The 21,047-nt window shown below is 26.2% G+C and overlaps 1 protein-coding gene across 3 annotated transcripts in view; it reads right to left on the minus strand.

Annotated features, from left to right (window-relative positions):
• The window catches only part of LOC129956880 (hydroxymethylglutaryl-CoA synthase 1-like), a 47,972-nt gene that overhangs the window by 6,716 nt on the left and 20,209 nt on the right, over nucleotides 1–21,047 (minus strand). For all 3 annotated transcript variants that reach the window (XM_056068894.1, XM_056068874.1, XM_056068884.1), the window contains exons 2-7: nucleotides 16,228–16,672; nucleotides 13,147–13,272; nucleotides 12,087–12,254; nucleotides 8,637–8,796; nucleotides 6,868–7,038; nucleotides 4,448–4,680 (exon numbers count right to left, since the gene is read on the minus strand). In XM_056068894.1, coding sequence (XP_055924869.1) covers nucleotides 4,448–4,680; nucleotides 6,868–7,038; nucleotides 8,637–8,796; nucleotides 12,087–12,254; nucleotides 13,147–13,272; nucleotides 16,228–16,666 — 1,297 coding nt within the window. In that variant the 5' untranslated portion in view covers nucleotides 16,667–16,672. The remainder of the gene's footprint in view (nucleotides 1–4,447; nucleotides 4,681–6,867; nucleotides 7,039–8,636; nucleotides 8,797–12,086; nucleotides 12,255–13,146; nucleotides 13,273–16,227; nucleotides 16,673–21,047) is intronic.

Here is a 21,047-nt window from a genome sequence, read left to right on the forward strand (position 1 = left end):
TTCACATCGAGATATGCTTATCAATAATTTTATTTCCTTATAAAATGTTTGAAACATTAGAAATATATATATATATATATATATATATATATATTTCTGTTTTTTACAGAGGCCAATTTAGAGGACCAAATATTTGTTCAATATACCTCAGTAAAATATTTATATTTAACCATCGGTACATTCATAATTTTCAGTTGCTTAGTACCAATACCATAAATAGAGTACATAAACATCATACTTTTTATTACTTTTACATCATTACCTTTTATGCTCCGAATCACATAACTAATACTAGTGAAATTTCTTTGATATAAAATATAAAATACGATTTTAAATGCATAAAACATATTAAAGCTTTTCAGTTCCATCCCATGGAAAATTAAAAGCTTCTTAATTTAATTCGATCTGAATTTCTAACCTATATATTGAGCCCAACATTGATGACTTGACAACTGCATTATGAAACAGATTCCAGTCCATTCTGAATTCAAAGTATTAGCAATGCTCTGCATCACTTGAGCCATGTCAGTTAATTTTAATTTCCTTTGCTTGGTTCAGGTTGATTATATTAAAAAATCTTCAATTAATTAAAATGTGTAGTGAATAAAATTTTATTTTTGGATTAAAAATGTTCTTTACTGAATTCAATACATTTGACTGAAATTTAGTTAAAATGAAAATTAATGAATTCAGTTTAGTTTACAGAATTGATCTCTACTACTGATTAGAATCAAACTGTATTGAAAAAAGGGAATTTTAGCCAAAGCTTGAGAAGTCAGATCTATGCAAGATTTCTCATTACATAAAATTGGTCAACATAAATATTGAATTTGCAAATATAATACAATAATAGCGATAATTGTCATTTCACTCTAGATAAATACACAGGCTATCAAAAATTAAGTGAAAATCCAAAAATATCAATAATTCATTTGCATCAATAAAAAAAAATTGAAGTAAAATTAAAAATATTAAAAACAATCAAAATACACAAAATAGTGTCGCAACATTTTAGAATGCATCTTCTGAAAGAAAAATACAGATGAACAATAAGTGGAAGAACTATCTGAAAAGGGCACATGGCAGCTGAAAACTGTTTTTCAGAAACTTCTATTTTAAGTTAGATATTATTTATATATAACTATAATGATATTATTATATTTATATATAACTATAATGTTATTATATTTATATATAACTATATTTAGTTATTTAGTTTATACACATAAATGTAACTAATTACAATTTAATTTCATTTATTTAACATAACTAAATAAAAACTATATATAATTATAAACTGAAACTTTACATATACAATCTAATTTAGCTCTGATAGTCTCACTTTGAAATAACATGAGTGCTATTTTGGAAAAGATCTTATATTTTTGAGACGTAATTTAGCCATTTCAAGACATGAAATCAAAAACAAAGGATAAATTTTTCAGGTATTAAACCTTGAATCTAACATGACAAGTAAACCTTCTCATGAATTTTCTTGAGCAAACTAATAATGAAGAACTGCACTCACAGGAAATTGCGATTTGATGCTCTATATCTAGGATTTTTTTTTTTAATGATAAAAATTCCGATTGAAAATAAATTGCAAATAAAGTGATTAATAAATGGAAATATTTTGCATATTTCCATTTATTTTTAAAATATTTGCAGATTCAAAGTGGTTTATTTTTAAATTTATTTATTTTAAGCCTCCAATATTTTAATAATACTTAAATGCCATTATGAAGATAGATCTGGGTAAAAACAGACATCCACTAATCTGGAATTTTGGTAAAAAGTTCACAACATAAACTCAACACCCAGATTTTCTGCCAAATGCAGTGAAATATTACCTCAACATTCTATGATTAATATTTACAATTCATGCAAGAAGAACAAGATCTCCAACCCAATTTATATCCTATTTGTCTTTAATCATTAAAAGAAAATATTAAGTACTGTATGGTATTTTTAGTATACTTTCAATGCAATCAGATAATAGGTAAGAAGATGCAACCAGCTAGATAACCAGGTAGAATGTTTGCGTCATAGTTTTCCCCCAAGTACATCAATTTTAGCTTGCAAATTAATAGATACTTGATCTTCAAAAAAATATCTTAAAAAAATGCATACAGTGAATGGTATCAATTCGGACAAATGAACAAATCTGTATATTTTGCCAGGTAAGTATAGCCAGTCAGATCTATGAAGGCAATATCCTTTGAACTTATCAATAATCTTAAACAGTGCAATCAGAGAATGCTGCATCCATTTAAAGGGATATGCCAAACCAGACAGTCTACTTCAATGACAAACATTTTAATTCATGGTATAGATCCCCATGTAAGAATCCTAATGAATATGCTTCAAATTTTCGAGAAGCTGCTTTCAACAGTTTAGAAAAAACACCAGACCCCATTAGTGTGTCAATAAACAATACTCTACTAATATTTGGAATGATCAGATACTATAAAGTAAATACTTTTCCAGCACCAAACATATATACACACACACACATATACACACACACACATATATATATATTAGTCTATAAATTTTATATATATATATAAATTTATAAATTAACTTCAGATAATTTACTGTTATTTTACACCACTCCAAGTTTTATAAAATTAATGCAAATACCATTAAGATACAAATTCCGAGATAACACTTTGTGACTTTCCTGTAATATACAAAAACTAAGTTACTTCAGTTTAATAAAATCTGAACCTTTGCATAATTCAAATTATATTTCTAGTCCATATTATGTAAGTTTGCATTTCTATTCTATAATAATCTACAATTATAAAACAAATATTATGTGTAGACTTAAAATCAAATGATGAATATGCATTAAAATTTCAAGTTCTACGTTCAAATGAGGGTGAGTGAGTGAATATTATACTAGCGCAAGATCCATTTTCTGGATAAACTGTGCCGCAACTAGATGAAAATTTTGGTGCTATGTCTTTAAACTTTGTTTAAAATGTTTATAATCTGTTTTTAAAAAATACAACGACAAATTAAGAACAACGAGGGCTCATAAGTTTCAACTTATAGACTGCTAATCGGGGATGTTCTAAATGCACCGCAGCATATATGCAGAGCCTGATGATGTATGTAAGACGAGATAAATAAGAATTTCAAGCCAAACCTTATACAAAACAGCCGTAATCCAATTTGGAGCGAATAACGCTTCAATATACTTTCAACAAACTAGTGCGATCAGCACCCCAAGTAGTATTTGACAGAACTTGAAGGATATTCAACAATCGCAGACATCTGTTCCGTAAATCTATGATATGGGGGAGGAAAGTCAAGCGTTTGTCGAATATAACACCAAGGAATGTATGCTGGTCACATGCAGTCAGAGGATTACCGTTCAGCGTCAATTCAGGATCTGGATGTAGTGGCCTTCTACAAAAATGCATGCATCTAGTCTTCTGAGCAGAAAATGCAAAACCATTGCTTTCAGACCAGGTTGCCATGCTGTTAATTGCAATTTGTAATTGCCGTTCTATAAAATGCATATCCCTAGCAGAACAGGAGATCTGCACATCATCAACATAGATGTTTTTATGTACAGTGTTTGGAATGGTGGATAGAATCTGGTTGATTTTTATAATAAATAGAGTCACGCTCAATACGCTGCCCTGCGGCACTCCTTCTTCTTGGCAATAGGCTTTCGACAGAATATTCCCCAATCGGACTCTAAATAGTCTGTGTGCTAAAAAAATTTTGATAAAAATAGGTAAATTTCCATGAAAGTTAAAATTAAACAAATCCTTTAAAATTCCAAATCTCCAAGCTCTATCATAAGCTTTTTCTATGTCAAAAAAGACAGACACCAAGTTGATTTCTTCGTACAAAGGCATTTCTTATGTCTGTCTCCAAAGCTATAAGATTATCAACAGTGGAACGTCGCTTTTGGAAACCACTTTGGAAAGGGGATATAAATTCATTTGTTTCTAATACATGGATCAAGCGAGCATTGACCATTTTTTCAAGAAGTTTGCACAGGCAGCAAGTTAACGCAATAGACCTGTAATTAATGGGATTTTGAGAGTCTTTATTAGGTTTTAATTTCAAATGAGGGATATGTATTAAAATCTAAATCAGTATTAAGTCTTCTAAACATATACACCTTTTTAATCTGAAAGATACTATCAAATATAAATCTCATGAAAAAAGACACATTGAAACAAAACTCATTTGTCATTAACTAAAGCAAGATTCTACTAATAATATCAAATGCAAATCTCCTGAAAGAAAACATATTGAAGCAAAACTGTCATTTATCATTAATTAAAGCACTATTTTACTAACAAGTCTTCATGGCCTTATTTAATGTCTCTACTTGCTAAGAATGACAGAAAAATTAAGTAAACCACTGAAAAAGAATTTGCCAATTTAATATGTTGAATTAAAACTGGAGGAAGGTAAATACCTTGATGATGAGTAGTATCTCTGAGCTTCAGAATTTCTGTAAAAGTCTTTGGACTAACTTCCATACGACTGGTGAGGCGATATTTTATATTTTGCAGACTGTCATGCAGAGCACGCAAAGGTGATCCTTTAGAAATATCATCAGAGAAACACAAAGAAAAAAGGGTTGCAGCCAATCCAGAACCATATGAAAACATTCCTACACGAATTCCTTGCAATGCTTCAATGCTTTGACTAAAAGAAATGCAGCAGTTTAGATTTTGCTTTAAAAAATGTTTCTTCAATATCTTAAATCTAAATGTTTACAAACAGTTTATTGAAATAAAAAGTATGATCATTTGTTTACTAAATAAAAATAATTAAACTATTTAGAATAAATGCAAAAAAAAAAATCAAAAGTACAACAGATATTTAATATAACAAATTTCATGAAATAAAACATATAAAAAATTATTAATTTCAGTCTCCTATATAAAAAATTTCAATATTTTTATGTAAAAATAGCTGATATATTTTTCAGGATGAAAATATTTTTTATGTACAATCTTAGCTTGGTTATACTGCAATTAGCAAAATACTGTTATAAATAAATATATTGTTATTAATAAAATATATATCTATATTACTTAGTTTGCATACTAATTAATATTTACTCCAAGATTTTAAAACATACAGTCAATCAATGAAAAAATAAAATGTTAACATTTATATTAAAATATCAAATTTTTCAACATATATAACAGAACTAATTTTTAAAAATATATTTTTATATAAAATATTATAAAAAAATCCTTTTACCATATTTTATTTTAATTAAATTAAGAATATCAGTGTCTCCAAGCAATTTTTAAAACTGTACCATAATCTGAATGATTACAGATTGGTACCAAACAATTTTTAAAGGCCATCAAAAACTTTCTATGGATTATTAATAATATATTAATATGTGAGAATTTTAATTAATGATTCAAAGTGAATTAAACACAAAAAATGGTAGATTGGAGGCAAATAAAATGATTTAAAATATCTAATATTTTTACTTAATATAAACAGTAACACTAAAGATAATATAATCTTTTCTATAACTGGAAACAGTTCTTAGTTAATAAAAAACTAATTATCCTGACATTCAAATAATTAACACTGAAATCTTATTTATCAGAGCAAAATTTAAGAAAAAAAAATCTATTCAATAGCTTGGATAGATTTAGGAAATTGTTTATAATTTATATCAATAAAGTGAATGAAATTTCATCCTAAATAATTTTGAAATATCAATGTAAAAAAATTTGACATTTATTTAATATATATAAATTTTTAAAATGCATGCTTTTGAAAGAAAAAATATCATAATAAGTCTCAATAGAGAATTTCAAATAAGATATATTTAAAAATTAATAAAGTATTTTTTAAAACTTTAAATACTCCAGATTAAAGGTTAGTACAGAGTCAAAAATCATTTATAAATGTCTATATAACAGTATATTACAAGATGCGAGTCCATGTGATAATCTTATTTGATTACATATTAAGTCACACACAAATTACCTTAAATGAAAACACTAATTTAAAAAAAATTATTTTTGAGATAAACTGCATATACTTGAAGAACAAAGACTTCTATTACACTAAGCAGTTCTAATTTTTTATTAGTAAAGACTAATAATTAAATGAAACTTCTACTGAAAATTCTAAGTATGGATACATTAAAATATGTAGGCATTGGGTTTCAAAAGTAAAGTAAAAACTCACTAGATAATCAGTAAAAATTTAAATAAAAATTAATGATACACAGACAGAATAACACTCTTGAAATATCAGCAAAAAAAAAAAAAAAAATGTGTGCCCAAAAAATTTTTTAAAATCTTTTTAAGGTTTTTTGGTATATTCTACAATGAAACAAAATCCATTTACATCTAAATGCAATACAAATAATTTCAAACATCCTTATAACTACATTATGATTTTGAGCCCTGCTTTTTAGATTCTTATCTATAATTTCTAATAAAAGAGAAAGATTCACTACATCATACATTAATTATATAAGCATATATTAAAAGTATGGATAGTTTTAATTTTAAATTGATTTTTCATTAATAGTAATACGGCATAGTTCTTATTTAATGATATATATATTTGAGAATATTTAAAATTAAAAATGTGATATTTAAGTGAAGACAGTAATAGATAAATATAAAAAAATATCCAAAAATAGAAATTCCAACTTATTATCTTTTCATTTAAAGTATATTTCAACAAATTCTTTCTATATATTAGAAGTTATTTCAGTATGAAATATTTAAGCTGCAGTTATATACAATAACGCCTTATCTATCAATGCAATACTATGCAGAGACATACTGCAAGACAAACCGAGATGCAGTATTTACACATTTTAATAATGAAATGATAGCAAATTACCTTGCAATATAAGATACTAAACAAGCATAGAGAGAAGGTGTATACATATTTCCAACTTCCTTAGCAATCAATAAACTTGGTTTTGTCATCTTTTCAAACATTGTTCGACTATGATCCACAAAAGCCTTTTCCACATCTTTGTTAAAATAGGTGTCTTCCAGTTTAAGATCTCTGTATTTAGTTAATAATATAGTTAGTCAAAATCAGAATTAACATCATAAAAATAATGTATTATTTATTCAAAATTTCAAAAAAATTTTAAATGAACATTCATTTTATCAAACTATTTTATTTTTTGTGAATTGGGAACTAAACATTCCAATATAATTGTAAATAATTCAAAATATAAAAAAAGAAGTATATTTAAAAGCAGTAAAAAAATGATGCTTGTGATGATTGTTTCATTATAGCATTATACAGAGTTACATCGTTTCCAATGCTTTAAGATAAATAAACTGGAGGAGTGCTTTGGGAAGAAAAGGTAAATTTTAAAAATTACTGTTCTTGCATTTTTCTTTGATAATAAACGCAAATTAAATAAGTCGTTTTTATAAAGAAAATAGGTTTTCATTTAGTGCTTCATATAGAAGAACCTGAACAATATATGATATAAGAAAATGGCACATAATAGTATTGGGGAAATAAGAAAATAATTCATAAAATATATTTAAAAAATCTTTAATAAGAGATGCCATGTTATTCAGTAAATCATATCTGAAATCTGCAAGTAATGATTTTCTATCCAAGCAAAAAAATATCCCACAATCTGCACAGCATCCAAGATACCAATGTTCAAAGATGTTCAAAATGTTCTTAAATTAAACTTAAAATTAATGTCTGTTCTAAAATTAAATTTCATAGGCATTGAGCTTATATTTCATGAAGGAAAGAAATCTTGTTTGATTAAAAAAAATCCGATTTCTTAACTATTCTTGACCAAAATCAACCCTGAATATAAAACAAGCTTATCTAACTCTTTAAAATATCAATTTTTCACTAAAACCTTTTAAGCATCAATATTTTAATGTTGGAAATTTATCAAAATGGAAATTAATAATACAACTGAACAAATTTATTTAATAATATCTGAAGAAAATATTTATATGAATAGATGTAATTTTATTATCACTATAATTCAAAACTAATAATTCTATTTTTCCCCTGTATCAAAATAAAATTTATACTGTGAAGTTCACTAATTAAATTTTGAATAACAATAATTTATAAAGTAAAAAAATGATGAATTATATTTAAACTTTACAAAATCATAAAAATCTGAAACTTTGTCATTTGCATGCTATTGCTCAATAAGAATTTCCATAAAATAATGGAGAAATTAGATCATCCTCAAACATTTTTTTCATGCTTTGTTAAAAAAATTACATTTTAAAATAAAAAAGTAAATTATATAATTGCATATAACTTATTTTATATATATCTACATGGACAAATTTTTATTAAAGGAGAAAAGAGATAGTTTTTAATTCAGAACTTATCGAACTTTTATTCATTCACTGAATGTAGGTCTAATTAGTACTTATGTACCTTTCAATAATTATAAGTAACTGTATTCGTTAGTTACATTATATTCATCAAAGCAAAGTGTTCTTTGATCCTCATATTTTTATTCAAAATTCGTATATAGATGGATAAGTATATTCAAACATTTTGTATAGATGTATAAATAAAAGGTGGAAATATACCATCTGTTCTCACATCATTTAAAGAAAATAATGATAGTTAAATTATCCAAACAAAATCTTACTTACCTAAACATTTCAAGGCCTTTGTATTCATCTTCAAGTTCAGAACCTGAACATCTAAGGAAATCATTGAATGCAAGTCGACCAAGACTCTTTTGAACAAGTTTGCAATAAGGAGTATGAAAAAGCATGGCATCTAAATCTTTTAAAGTAAAGCACTTCTTGCCTAAAAAAATCCAATGCAGCAGGAAAATTAACATTATATAATAAATTACAGAATAATAAATTTTATCATATAACACAAAAATTAATAGAAGACATTCATTTATTCATTCAAGAAAAAAACTATCACAAAGCCTTCTAAACACACAGAATTGCACTTATAAATATTCAAATAGTATTAAAAAGTGTCAAATAATATGACAATATGAAGCATTCAGAAAATTCAATGGCATTTTACCAAAACACATGATTTAAGTTTTACAAATTTGGAACATTTTGATCACGAAATTAAAAGTTTAATAATATTTTATAGATGATTTAATAAGAGGCAACTAAGCCATCATTTTATTTAAAAATATTTAATTACTCTAATTATAAAAAATAGCCTCTGTAATATCTTTCTTTAATCATTTCAATTATCTTAAACTAGTAAAGCACAGAAATGAATAATTATGATCTCAATATAAAACAATTCAATATTTAAAAAAACAGAATAAAGAAGATAATGGTAAGATTGTATTAAGGCACCTTTTTCATTTGCGAAAAAAAAAAAGGCACAGGAAATATAAGAAAACTTTTAACCATCAAAAAGACCTTCTTAAAAAAACTAAGAATACTAAAAAAAGTTTTAAAAAATTCTTTTAATAAAAAAAAGAATATATTTTATTATTATTATTCTCATGAATGGCACTAAATTTTTAAGGCAATTGGAAGTAATTTCAAAGAAGAATAAGTTATCTGTGAGAGTGAAAAAAAAAATTAAAACGAAGTAAGGATCTTAACATTTATACCTTAAATTGGTGGTAGTAATTTTAATACATATGGAAAAGAGAATTAGATTAAAAATATATATACTGACTAAAATTTTTATGGTATAATTTAGCAAAATGCTTTGGGAAAAAAAATAGTTACAAATAAACCTTGTTAAAATAAATATAAATTAGTATGCCCAGTATGTAATTAGTAGGCAAATATTTTTATTAGCATAAAAATTTATAAAAATTTCTATCTAAAGAACTTTAAAGTTAATCTTAATATTTTTTTTTAATTCGTTTCTTACATATTATAAGAAAGATGAAAGAAAATTCCAGCTTGAATTGGGAAAATAGTAATGATTGATACAGATATAATGCAAAGAACTAAATTCCTCTTTAACAATTTCAACTGCATTGAAAGTAATTCAAAATAAGGAAAAAAAGTGTGTTTTTACAAAATTCTGCATATTGATCATAGATCTTCAAAGAAAAAAATTTATGTGATTAAAAACAGAAGAAGGAAAAGGAAAATTAGCATAGCACGATAAGGAAATTAACTTTACACAAATTTTTCCCCTTTATTTCATAAATTATTTCAATAAAAATTAAGATTATTGATAAAATATTCCAATTTTAATTTAAATGGTTGCTAACAATGTTTTAAGATCTCACTAAACACATACTGCACATATACTAATTTAATAATAAATTATTCAATTGAAGTACATAATTATTAAAAATTATTACGAGATTTTCAAATTATGAAACTTTTGAAATCTTGAATGAATTTTTTGTACAAAATAAAATATGCTATTTAATTTGTGTTTAAGGTTGATTTTCAGAAAAACCAAAATTATTGCTTTTTTGCTTCCCTTAAAATCTGTACTTTTTTCATCAACACATATAATCCTTAAAATTTGAAAATCATTATAAAAGGAAAAAACAAATATCAGACATTATGCATTGATTCTTAAATTAAACTCATACAAAAAAGGAATAAAACGAATACAATTCAACTCATATATTCTAAGGGAAAACAAAAATTTCTTTTTCATATGGACACACACACACACACACACACACACACAAACGAATTTTCTTTTTCCCTATTGATTATTAACGAATTTACACACAAAAAAATTGAATCAAAATAATTAAATTTTAAATAACAAATTTGATCACAGATCAAAATTTAAAAATTAGCATAGTACCTAAAAAAATGTGGAAAGGGGGAATTTTGTAGATATGGCAGAAAAAGAGAAGAAATAACAAATCATGTTTTTAAAACATGAAAATCCATCAAAGAACATAAATTTAATATTCTGACAAGTAACATCTAAGCATTTATTGCTCTTTTATATGACATTGATTTGTCTGATTAATTAAAATTTTAAGTTATAAACAAATTAACGAATACAGTAAGTAATCATAAATTAGGATCAAACCTAAAAGATATAAAAATCATTTTAATTTATTAAATCAAATTCTTAACCATTGACTATTTTACATAAGCAAAGCATGAATCCAATAAATTTTAAACATTGATCAAAGGAGGAAAAAATGCCTATCAGTCTATTTTATTTTCTAAATTTCTGTATCAATGTTTGGATGCATGAACCTTCAAAATCCATTATGCACAAATTGCATATAAATAAAAGAGCTGGAACTTGAATCTAAAATTTGTGAGAATTATCAAACTATCATTGTTATTTCTGAATTACAGCAATTTTTATACCAAAAAAAAAGTTATATTTTGTCACTCTTGGGTGGGTTGGAGAGTCAGTGATATGATACCAAAAACCAAAGGAAAATATCAAGACAAATAAGAAAAAATTTTCAAATTATATTATTAAAAATAAAGCAGTTGATCCTTTCTCTTTTTACAGCATGTTCTTGGCTTCTCCTTGTTTTTTTTTTTTTTTCCCCTTCCAAAGAACAAACTGTAAGTCAATACCCCTTCCTATTTTTTTATCATATTTCCAATACATTCAAATTCACATAAGACATTTGCAATAATCTATGCTTTTAATGAATACAGTAATCATAAATCAAAATAGAATACGCATACAGCAATTCTATTTTGTCATGCTATACACGTAGTAGAATGGTGCAATCTTGTTTAGAAAAGATATGCATAAGATGAAATATTGATTTTTAGAAGCTCTTTGTAGTGTTAACAACAAATGCACAGCGGTTTATCTACAAAATTAAAATGTCAATTATAATATATAATTCTACATAAAATAGATGCCCCCCCCCCCCATCATCTTATAAATAAAATGCAGAAATAATGAATAAACTCTATAATGAGTATGAAAATAAACAACAACAAAAAAAAAGACCAATAACTACAACATCTAGCATACAAATAAAATATTTTCAAACTAAGGAACAAAATTTAACTATGCAAAAAATTACACACATAGTTTTATGAAAAGTAATACTTCAAAAGATAAAAGTATATTAAGCATTTTATCACAAAAGCATCGACCAAATGCAAAATGAATATATTGTAAATTGATTCTAAAAATATTGTTACCTTTTGTTTTGTGCAATTTTTCAGCTTTTCTACAAAAACCATCATAACATTTGTCCAGTGCTTTAGCATAACTTTGAACAGATAGCTTTCCATCAACTGTAGGGTATTCACTCATTAAATTAGGCTTATAGAAATCATAGACATGTTCCATATATGTTGAGCGCAAACCTAAAAAATTCAATTTGTTATCAATGTAAAACCATCAATTTGAACAATAAAGATGCTGGTGTAAAAGTAACTGAAATTTTGTACATCATAGGTTTTTCTTTTTTAAGTATACGATAAATAAATAATGCATAAAAAATAAATCAGAATACAAAACAAATGTTCGGATTGTTTATCAGATAATTACTCCATTTTGAAAAAAAAGCACAGAATGTTACTTAAGAAAATACAAATTCAATCAGTTATTGATGAATAAACTTTTTATAAGTTTCTATGATTCTAATATATATAAAACTTCACATTGTAACAATTTATTTTGCATTCTAAAATTCTGTACAGAATTTATCTAATAATTAGTTCAAGAATGTTCACTTTAAAAGAAATTGGGTATTATTAACTGATAAATTCAAAATAAATTCATTTTCAACAGTTCACAAAAATGAGAATCTCCAATTCAATAAATTTTCAACTCGTAATTTTCAAAAATCATTTTTTTTTTTAATAAAGTAGGCAAAATGATTAAAACCTGAATTTTTTTTCATGGTTATACTTCGCTCCCAAGGCAACTTTCTAGATTAGCTCTTTAATTGTTGCAAAAATCTAGCAACTGTTTAATTTTAAAACTAAAACTATAGATTTCTATGATTATCTAACTGTAACAACTCTCTTCTCTATTCTACAGCAAGAGCATATTCTTAACAAGTTTCAGTTCGAGGTCAATTGATTGCAGTTCAAAGAATGGTACAATTATAAGAGCAACAAAAATTATTTTATACAGGTTTATTACATATACCCAGGATAGATATAAGGTTAAAATAACTGATTATGAAAGGGTTATTTTAGACTAAAAGTAAGTCAAATATTTTATAATATTACTATAATAATCAAAACATACCTCTCTCTAAGACAATTGGAGCATTTGGTCCAATAAGCATAGCTATGGCACCAGCACCACCTGTGGGACGAGCATTGCCTTCAGCATATACTGCTATATCACCAGCTACAACTAATGCATAACGACCTATATGAAAAGGGAGAAATTAACTTTTATCAAAAAAATATATTAGAAATCCCATTGATACATGTTTAAAATGAAATTAGCTATTTAAATTATAAAAATAAACAATTTTCAACAGAAAATGCAAATTCTTGATATAATCTTAATAGAAATCATTTAAATTTAATTTAAATTTCTTTCTATTAATTCTTAATAATAAAAAATATTTTTTTGTTTATTTTTTTCTATTAGAGAAAAAAATACCATTTCTATATACAACAGGCTTTTTTATACATATTTTTTTTAATACAAAACAGTACTTACTACCAAATAAGGCAAAAATTAATTTTTGTTCTACCTGGTATTAATTTTTATACTATTACAGTTTTGTAATTTATTTCTATTCATAGATTTACATAAATTTGAAAAGGAAAATAAAAGATATATTAAGAATATCAGCATGAAAAAATAAATAAAATAGAATTGCTGAATGCATGATTTAAGCATAATTTCATGGTATAAAAAATAAATGTGTTTGAATAATTTTTTTTTCCAAAATTACAATAATCTAACTTGATTATAACCAAAATTCCTTCTATTCAAATTTGAATGAAAGCCAAAGATATTTTCTAAGCTCATTTTATTATTCAATTAAATTTGTCTGGAATTAAAACTATAATTTAATTTACTTCTAAATATAATAATTTTAATCAGGAGTAGTAACAGCAAAACATGATAAAATGCCTATACTACAGCGATTTAAAGCATATAACCAAACAGCCTTACTAAGACAGACTAGGATTTAAACATTTTGTACAAATAGACAATAGTAAAGAATTTCAAAATGAAGAATAATAATGAAGTATTATATCTTCATTATGTAACTTTGGCTTTTTTCCCCTTTTTGAAAAAGAATCAAATTTAAAATTGAACAATGCACTATCTAACAACTACATACATTTCCTAGCAGTCCACTACATACATTTTTATATTACATGTCATGTTAAGTAATGCTGTATTTTAAAGGTGCTTATTAATTAAAGAAATGATAATATCAAGTCCTCAATCATTTAAGGATGATTAATGAGCACTGACAGACGATTATAGATTAATTATTTCTCAATTGAGAGATGATTACCGATCTAAAAGATTAATCAGCTTACACTATAAATATATAAATTATGAACACTGATATTTATGCTTAAATTTTCTGGAAGACAATGCAATCTTACAGCAATCTCAAATGAAATTCTTGAAATTATGAGCAACATTAGTTTGCAACAATTAGACTGATAATCGATTGAGTATTTCCTTTGTTAGACATGCAGAAAGAAAATTGAGAAACACATAGAAAGTTCTACTCAAATTATAAATTTCTCAACTAGATAAATTACTTAGATGCTTAAATTTACATGTAAATGTCTGTAGCATACAAAAGTTATTGTTTAACAATAATAAAATATCAAATGATTCACAGTCAAAATGAATTCTGTTAAACAAGGTCGGCATTAATTTTATGTGAAATAATGAAACAAATCTAAGAACAGAAAATTAAAAAAAAATTTAAGAGTAACATTTGTATTAAATTAAAAATCAAAGCAATGTAAAATTGTTCACATTTAGCATAACATAAGATAACATTCATAAAAGGTATGAATAGTTTACAAAAAAAAAATTAAGTAAGTATATGTGAAACTGGATATTCACTGAACTTATCGGTAAAAAACATATTTGAAATATTAATTATTTTTATGAATATAATACTTTTTAGAAAATGTTCACTGGTTTCTGCAGGTGTTAAAATACCGAACTTCTAAAATTTATCATTAGAAAATCATTTAAAATTATTTGAAACTCAATTCTATACAACTGATACACTGAAGATATTTAATATAAAAAAATTGCTGGCAAGTCTAAAAAAAGACAGAAATTATAACTATTTTGTTATAAGAACAGCAATAAAAAAAATTAGAAATCAAATAAAAAAACAGTATCATTCTACTGCAAAACAAATGCAACATAGCTTCGGATAAAGGTTACATTGGACGAAAGACTGAGTAATTCTGCATTTCCAGCCACTTTTCCTTCTGCATTATATTCGAGAGGGTTTCTTTCCCAACTGCATTTTTATCATGCAATAGCAATTTCTATGAACTATCAGGTAACAAAGCAAAGTGACGACATGTACATGCAGAAAATGAAAATACATTAACTGAAATTATATTTAAAAAAAATCAGTTAACACTTATAATTATGAAGCTCTTTTTCAGTACATTTTTTTTTCTATGACAATTTGAACTTGGTAATTATTAATCAGAGCAGCATTTAATTTTATCAAATATTTTTCACTTTCAACAACAAACATTTAAAGTTCATGCACTTTTTTTTCTTTTTACAAGTAATCTAAATTCTGTAAATTTAAGAATATTTCAGCAGAAGATAAAATTTGACAAAAAAAATAAGAATCAGCTACTTCAGCACATAAAAAAAAGGCCAATTCAATCTTTTTGAAGAGTTTTAAAAGTTTTATGGAGTTTCGTGAAAATTTTATCTGAAAAATTTCAAAGTTTTTTATCTGGAGGAATTATAAAATGCTTCAAAAATATTTTTATCAGCTATTAAGAGAGAAAATAATTTTTGTGTAAATACTCTATTGTTAATGTATTAAATTAATATGGTTGAAGTTCAAAATATTTGAGTAATAATGTTGACACTTATCCAGAAAACAAACAAAAAATTCATGTCTTGAAAAAATATTGTAGTTAGTTAATGTCAATATGACATTTTCACTACATTACATTATATTCAAACTTAAACATTTTAAATCTTTAGTTTACTTTATAAAATATTGGAAAAATATTTTTCAATGATTTTTTTAAAACTACATAAGATGGGGGGGGATAAAAAAAATGGTCCAATACATATCATGTACACAAAATAAAATAATTGATTCTTTTGATGTTTCAAAAAAATACTTGCCATCCCATGCACTGGATTCCACCCAAGCAACTGAATTGAAAAGTGCAGCAGTTCCACCATAACAAGCATTTGTAGAGTCTACACCTTCAACATCATGATTACCACTTTCTTTAAACAATTCCATCAATACTGTTTTAACACTTTTAGACTTATCAATTATGGTTTCAGTTCCAACTTCTAGCCGACCAATTTGCGTATAGCTGAGCCCTCTCTTTTGCATCAGTTGCTCCACTACTGTAAGGCACAGGGAATTAATGTCTTCTCTGTCAGAACAGAAACCCATTTTACTTTGTCCCAAACCTATTGTGTACTTTCCTTTAGACACATTGTCATGAGTTTCCAATTCATTCTGGTCAACATAATAGGATGGAAAATAAATTTCAATATCAATAATTCCAACCTTTTCAGGCCAACTGTGATGTCCATTTTGGTTGTTCATTTTCAACTAAAAAGAAAAAAGCTACAATCAGTTTCATGCTTTAAAGAGTGGTTAAAATGAAATCAAATATTTAATATGCTGGCAATTAAAAACATAGGGAAGAAATAAGCAGAACAGGAACAAAGATTAAATTACTAAAAATTTACATGGTTCCACACAAATTTAAACATATTATAAACACATAGTTCCACACAAATCCAAAATTCAAAAAGGAACACACATTTAATGTCACTTCTATTAGTAGTAATGTAGTCTTTGTTACCCTGACACTAAAAATTTTAAAAATACTGGTACTATATTAAAACAAATTGCACAAAAAAAAACTAGGAGCTATTTTTCTGAAAATTCATTTTTTTATTATTTAATAAATTTATATATTTTATATGTAAACTTTAAAGTTATTGTTCTAATTATTTAATTAAGAGTATTTCACATAGGAAATTTTAGAGATTGAACTAGATATAATATGCAAAATGATTAACATTTGCGAAATTCAGCTATGCACATTTTCCTAAAATATTAATAAAAAGCATGTACATTCTATTTTGAAATGTTTCCATGTATTTCCAAATCTCAATAAAATAACAATAATCTCCGTTATAATACTGATAATATAAAGTGGAAAATTTATAAATATTTACAAATAAAAACAGCTACGAAAATTTGATGTCCAATTTCAAAAAAATTTCAAATTATTTAAAATAATTGCAAAGATATGCAAAAAAAAATATCTTTAAATAAAAAATAATTATATATATATATATATATAAATGAAATTAACATTGAGACTGATTTTGGATTTTAAAGATCAAATTTCATTTTAAGAAACATATAACACAGGAAAGTAAGAGAAATCACATACAAAGTTTTCGCTTCCAAACGAGACGGACTGAAAATCTGATATGCTATTTACTTCGAAAGTCACACTTTAAATACCTTGCCAAAAAGAAATTCTTAAGCAAGAATATTTGAACCTAAAATAAAAATAAAACTAATTCCGGGAGAAAAATCCATAAATGAATCTTATATAAATAAGTAACAGACACGCTATAAAAAGCAGTGCTTAAACCTTGAATTTTTAAATTACGAATCTCGGCCCTTAAATTATTCTCAAATGCGCCACAATCGTACTAATAAGGGGCGTCCTGCCTCGCTACCCGAACACGTGTGGAGATACACGAGTGTCAAAATTCTTTCATATTCATGAGACCGAAAAGTTCAGATTTTTCCTTTTGGCTAGAATCCAGAACAGAACCAGAGACGATGATTCACTTGCATTACTCCCAATATCGATTTGTAAGAAAATAATTTTAAAAAAACACACACTCAGATAATTTTAAACTATCAGGTTAAATAATTTAACTTAAGTTATCTTATAGTTTCGAAATATTTTCTTTCCGCCGAACTATTTATAGCGAAAGATTAAATAAAATACTTAACACACTTCTTAATAATTGTTATGATCGTAAGCGATGAAACAAAATATCATTACCCCGTTCGTTGCAGGATTTGTTTGTCACGAGGATAGACTAGACATGATACAGGCATATCAATCGGTATATCAAAGTTAAGACGCCACTTGTTATTAATAATAATTCATATTGCTATTGTCTTTAGGGAAGGCAATGATAGAAGTTAACCATACTTGCCATTAAATTTCCTGAGTATATTACCGCATTCACATCGTACAACTGAGCCAATGCAGTTGCTAGTCAGTCTAAAAAACTGTCCTAAATATGACATCCACAGTTTCCTATTTTAATCAGAAAGGATATCATACAATGTCATTAAAGAATTCTAAGAAAAACATGTAACTACCTTCTTATATGCGATGTTGTGTTTAAGCATACAAATATTAAATGTATATTTTCAGCAACAGAACCAAAAAATAAGTTACGCAAGTTTCAACAAAAATGACATGTAACAGTGGCATAACGACCAGAATGTAAAAGAAGTATAGATGTTTTTTTTAGGCATTAAAAGACGCCCAAAAATATATCAGTGCGTTTATACCACTTTTAAAAGATGAATATGATGAGAGGGCGTAAAAATAACATGTCCTAGGCGCCCTTTATCTTTGATAAACACTGTTAAAATTACACCGATGACGACTAGAGAGAAAATAATCACTTGCCCTCATTACATAGGGAATCAACTCTGTAAAAATAAAGTTAGAATACCTTCGAAGACTAGAGGAAAAAAAAATTTTAAGTTCTCAGAAACAGCTGAATATTTCTGCATTGCAAATTAAGTACCAAGAATTGCAATACAAAGCGCCGATTAAATTCAACAAAAAATCGCGCACATGAGTAAAAAGTCGATAGCATATCAGAAGAACGATGCCTGAATTTCTTTCTAATTAAAATATCACCAACGGAAAATTCTTATAAATTAATTTCTAACATTATTAGGTATTATAAAAAATTTCAATTCATTCGTTTAATTCTCTCGCTTAAAGACTGACTCGTTTGTCTGACATGTGCATCGAATAACTGTTTTTAGTATTTAAATTTGCAATTAAATGAAAATAAGAAGTCTAAAACATAAAAATCCCTTGGAAATGCTTCAAGGTCTCAAGTACCCTTTATGTTATTCCTAACCAACTTTGGCGCCCAGCTGGTTCACCAGTATCAATTAAATATTTTATGTAACTTTGTCTCAGCAAAATATTTTTAAACTTAAAATTTTTATAGTCATATAAGTCGCTCGTGCAATTATGGAGGACTTAATCGTTCTGTTCATTGTACTATGTACCTCTCTCTATAATTTTCTATCAGCTCAACAAATTTCATTAATCAGTTGAAATGATTAAACTGGAATTAATATATAAAAACATTAATTGAAACCAACTTCTTTTGTTGTTGTTTAATATCAGTATTGAAAACAGAATCGTTCGGCATTAAAGTCTTATGTGCACTACAGAACAATTTTTTATAATTTATGCAATATCTCAAATAATTATTCAAAAAAAAAATTCTGATTCATCATAAAATTCAATTTTTAGTTTTACTTTCAAAAGGATTTAAATTACATGAATAATATTTTGATACTTCAAAAAATTATGAAGTTTATTAGTCTTTTGGTCCTAAGGAATTATTCTGCGAAATATTCATGACATTCCACTTTTTAAATGGGGAGGGGGCTTTATCTTCTGCAATCAAATCTGACTGATTTGTGAAATTTTGTATATTACAATTTTAAAACTATAAATATTTTCATAATTTTAGGGCAATCAGTCTTGAGGTACTTGAGATCTGCTATATTCTTTGAGATGGTCAATGAAGTGGTCTAAAATCAGCCGTTTTTTATAGACTAATGATATTCAGATTTTCATAAAACAGTCAGCTTTAGTGATTGATTTAATTGACTGGAGTGCAAATCTTTATTTAAAATATTAACGTCTCAAGAATGGGTTTAATTTTTAATTAATTAAAATTCTAACTAAAAATTCAAAAAAATTGCTCCAAGATGCACATTCCCGACCTCGAAAATATACATGTTCCAAAATTTCTATCGCAGCATTTTACATATTGACGAAAGAGCAGACATTAAATTTTGTTTTCGCAATGAAATTTGTTACTAAAGCATTTTACATATTGCAAAATGTCATGATTTTAAAGATGACTGTTATCAAAGACAGCAGTATTTAATTAGTTAAAAAAGTCCCGCAACATAGTAATTAATGATCAAGATATCGATAGGTCATAGAATAAGTGTTTGATGTATATCAACAAACACTTATTCTCTGATCTATCGATTACAGTAAGAGACTTTTCAATAAAGTCTCTTACTGTAAACGACAAAGTCCTGTGTTAATCGAGTAGTTTCATAAGATTATTTCGGGTGACTCCAGATATCGTTCCTCGAGTTGTAACAAGATATTTGAATTTGTTCCAAAAACAACAACATACTCAAATGGCCTAAAAGGTGCTTTCTCAAAGTAATTCCTTTCTAAAACGCATTATTACCAATGATGGAATTTGAATATATACTTTTGATAAAGTAAGAGCTCAACAATCAAGCGAATGGTGCTCGATGACTGTAAAGATCACGTCCAAGTCGCTCAAAATTCAAGGTTTTGGTGTTATGCATTGAGAATTCTAACTAAATGGCCAGAAAATCAACAGATTACTGTTTCAATGTTTTGAGCCGTTTGCGAAAAGCAATGCATAGAAAACGTTCTGAAATGTGGTGAGAAATTTCACGAATTTTGGCCATGACTATGTGCTTTCTCACAATTGTTCATGATTTTTTTTAAAAAAACATTCAACAAATGATTCTCTGCAAGATCCGTATTCCTGTGATATGGCACCTTGTAACAATTTCTCACTTCCATGATTAAAACTGTATCTTTGGATCGCCATTTTGAGTTCATGAATTT

This window comes from Argiope bruennichi, chromosome 2 (genome assembly GCF_947563725.1).
Source record: "Argiope bruennichi chromosome 2, qqArgBrue1.1, whole genome shotgun sequence".
Lineage (NCBI taxonomy): Eukaryota > Metazoa > Arthropoda > Arachnida > Araneae > Araneidae > Argiope > Argiope bruennichi.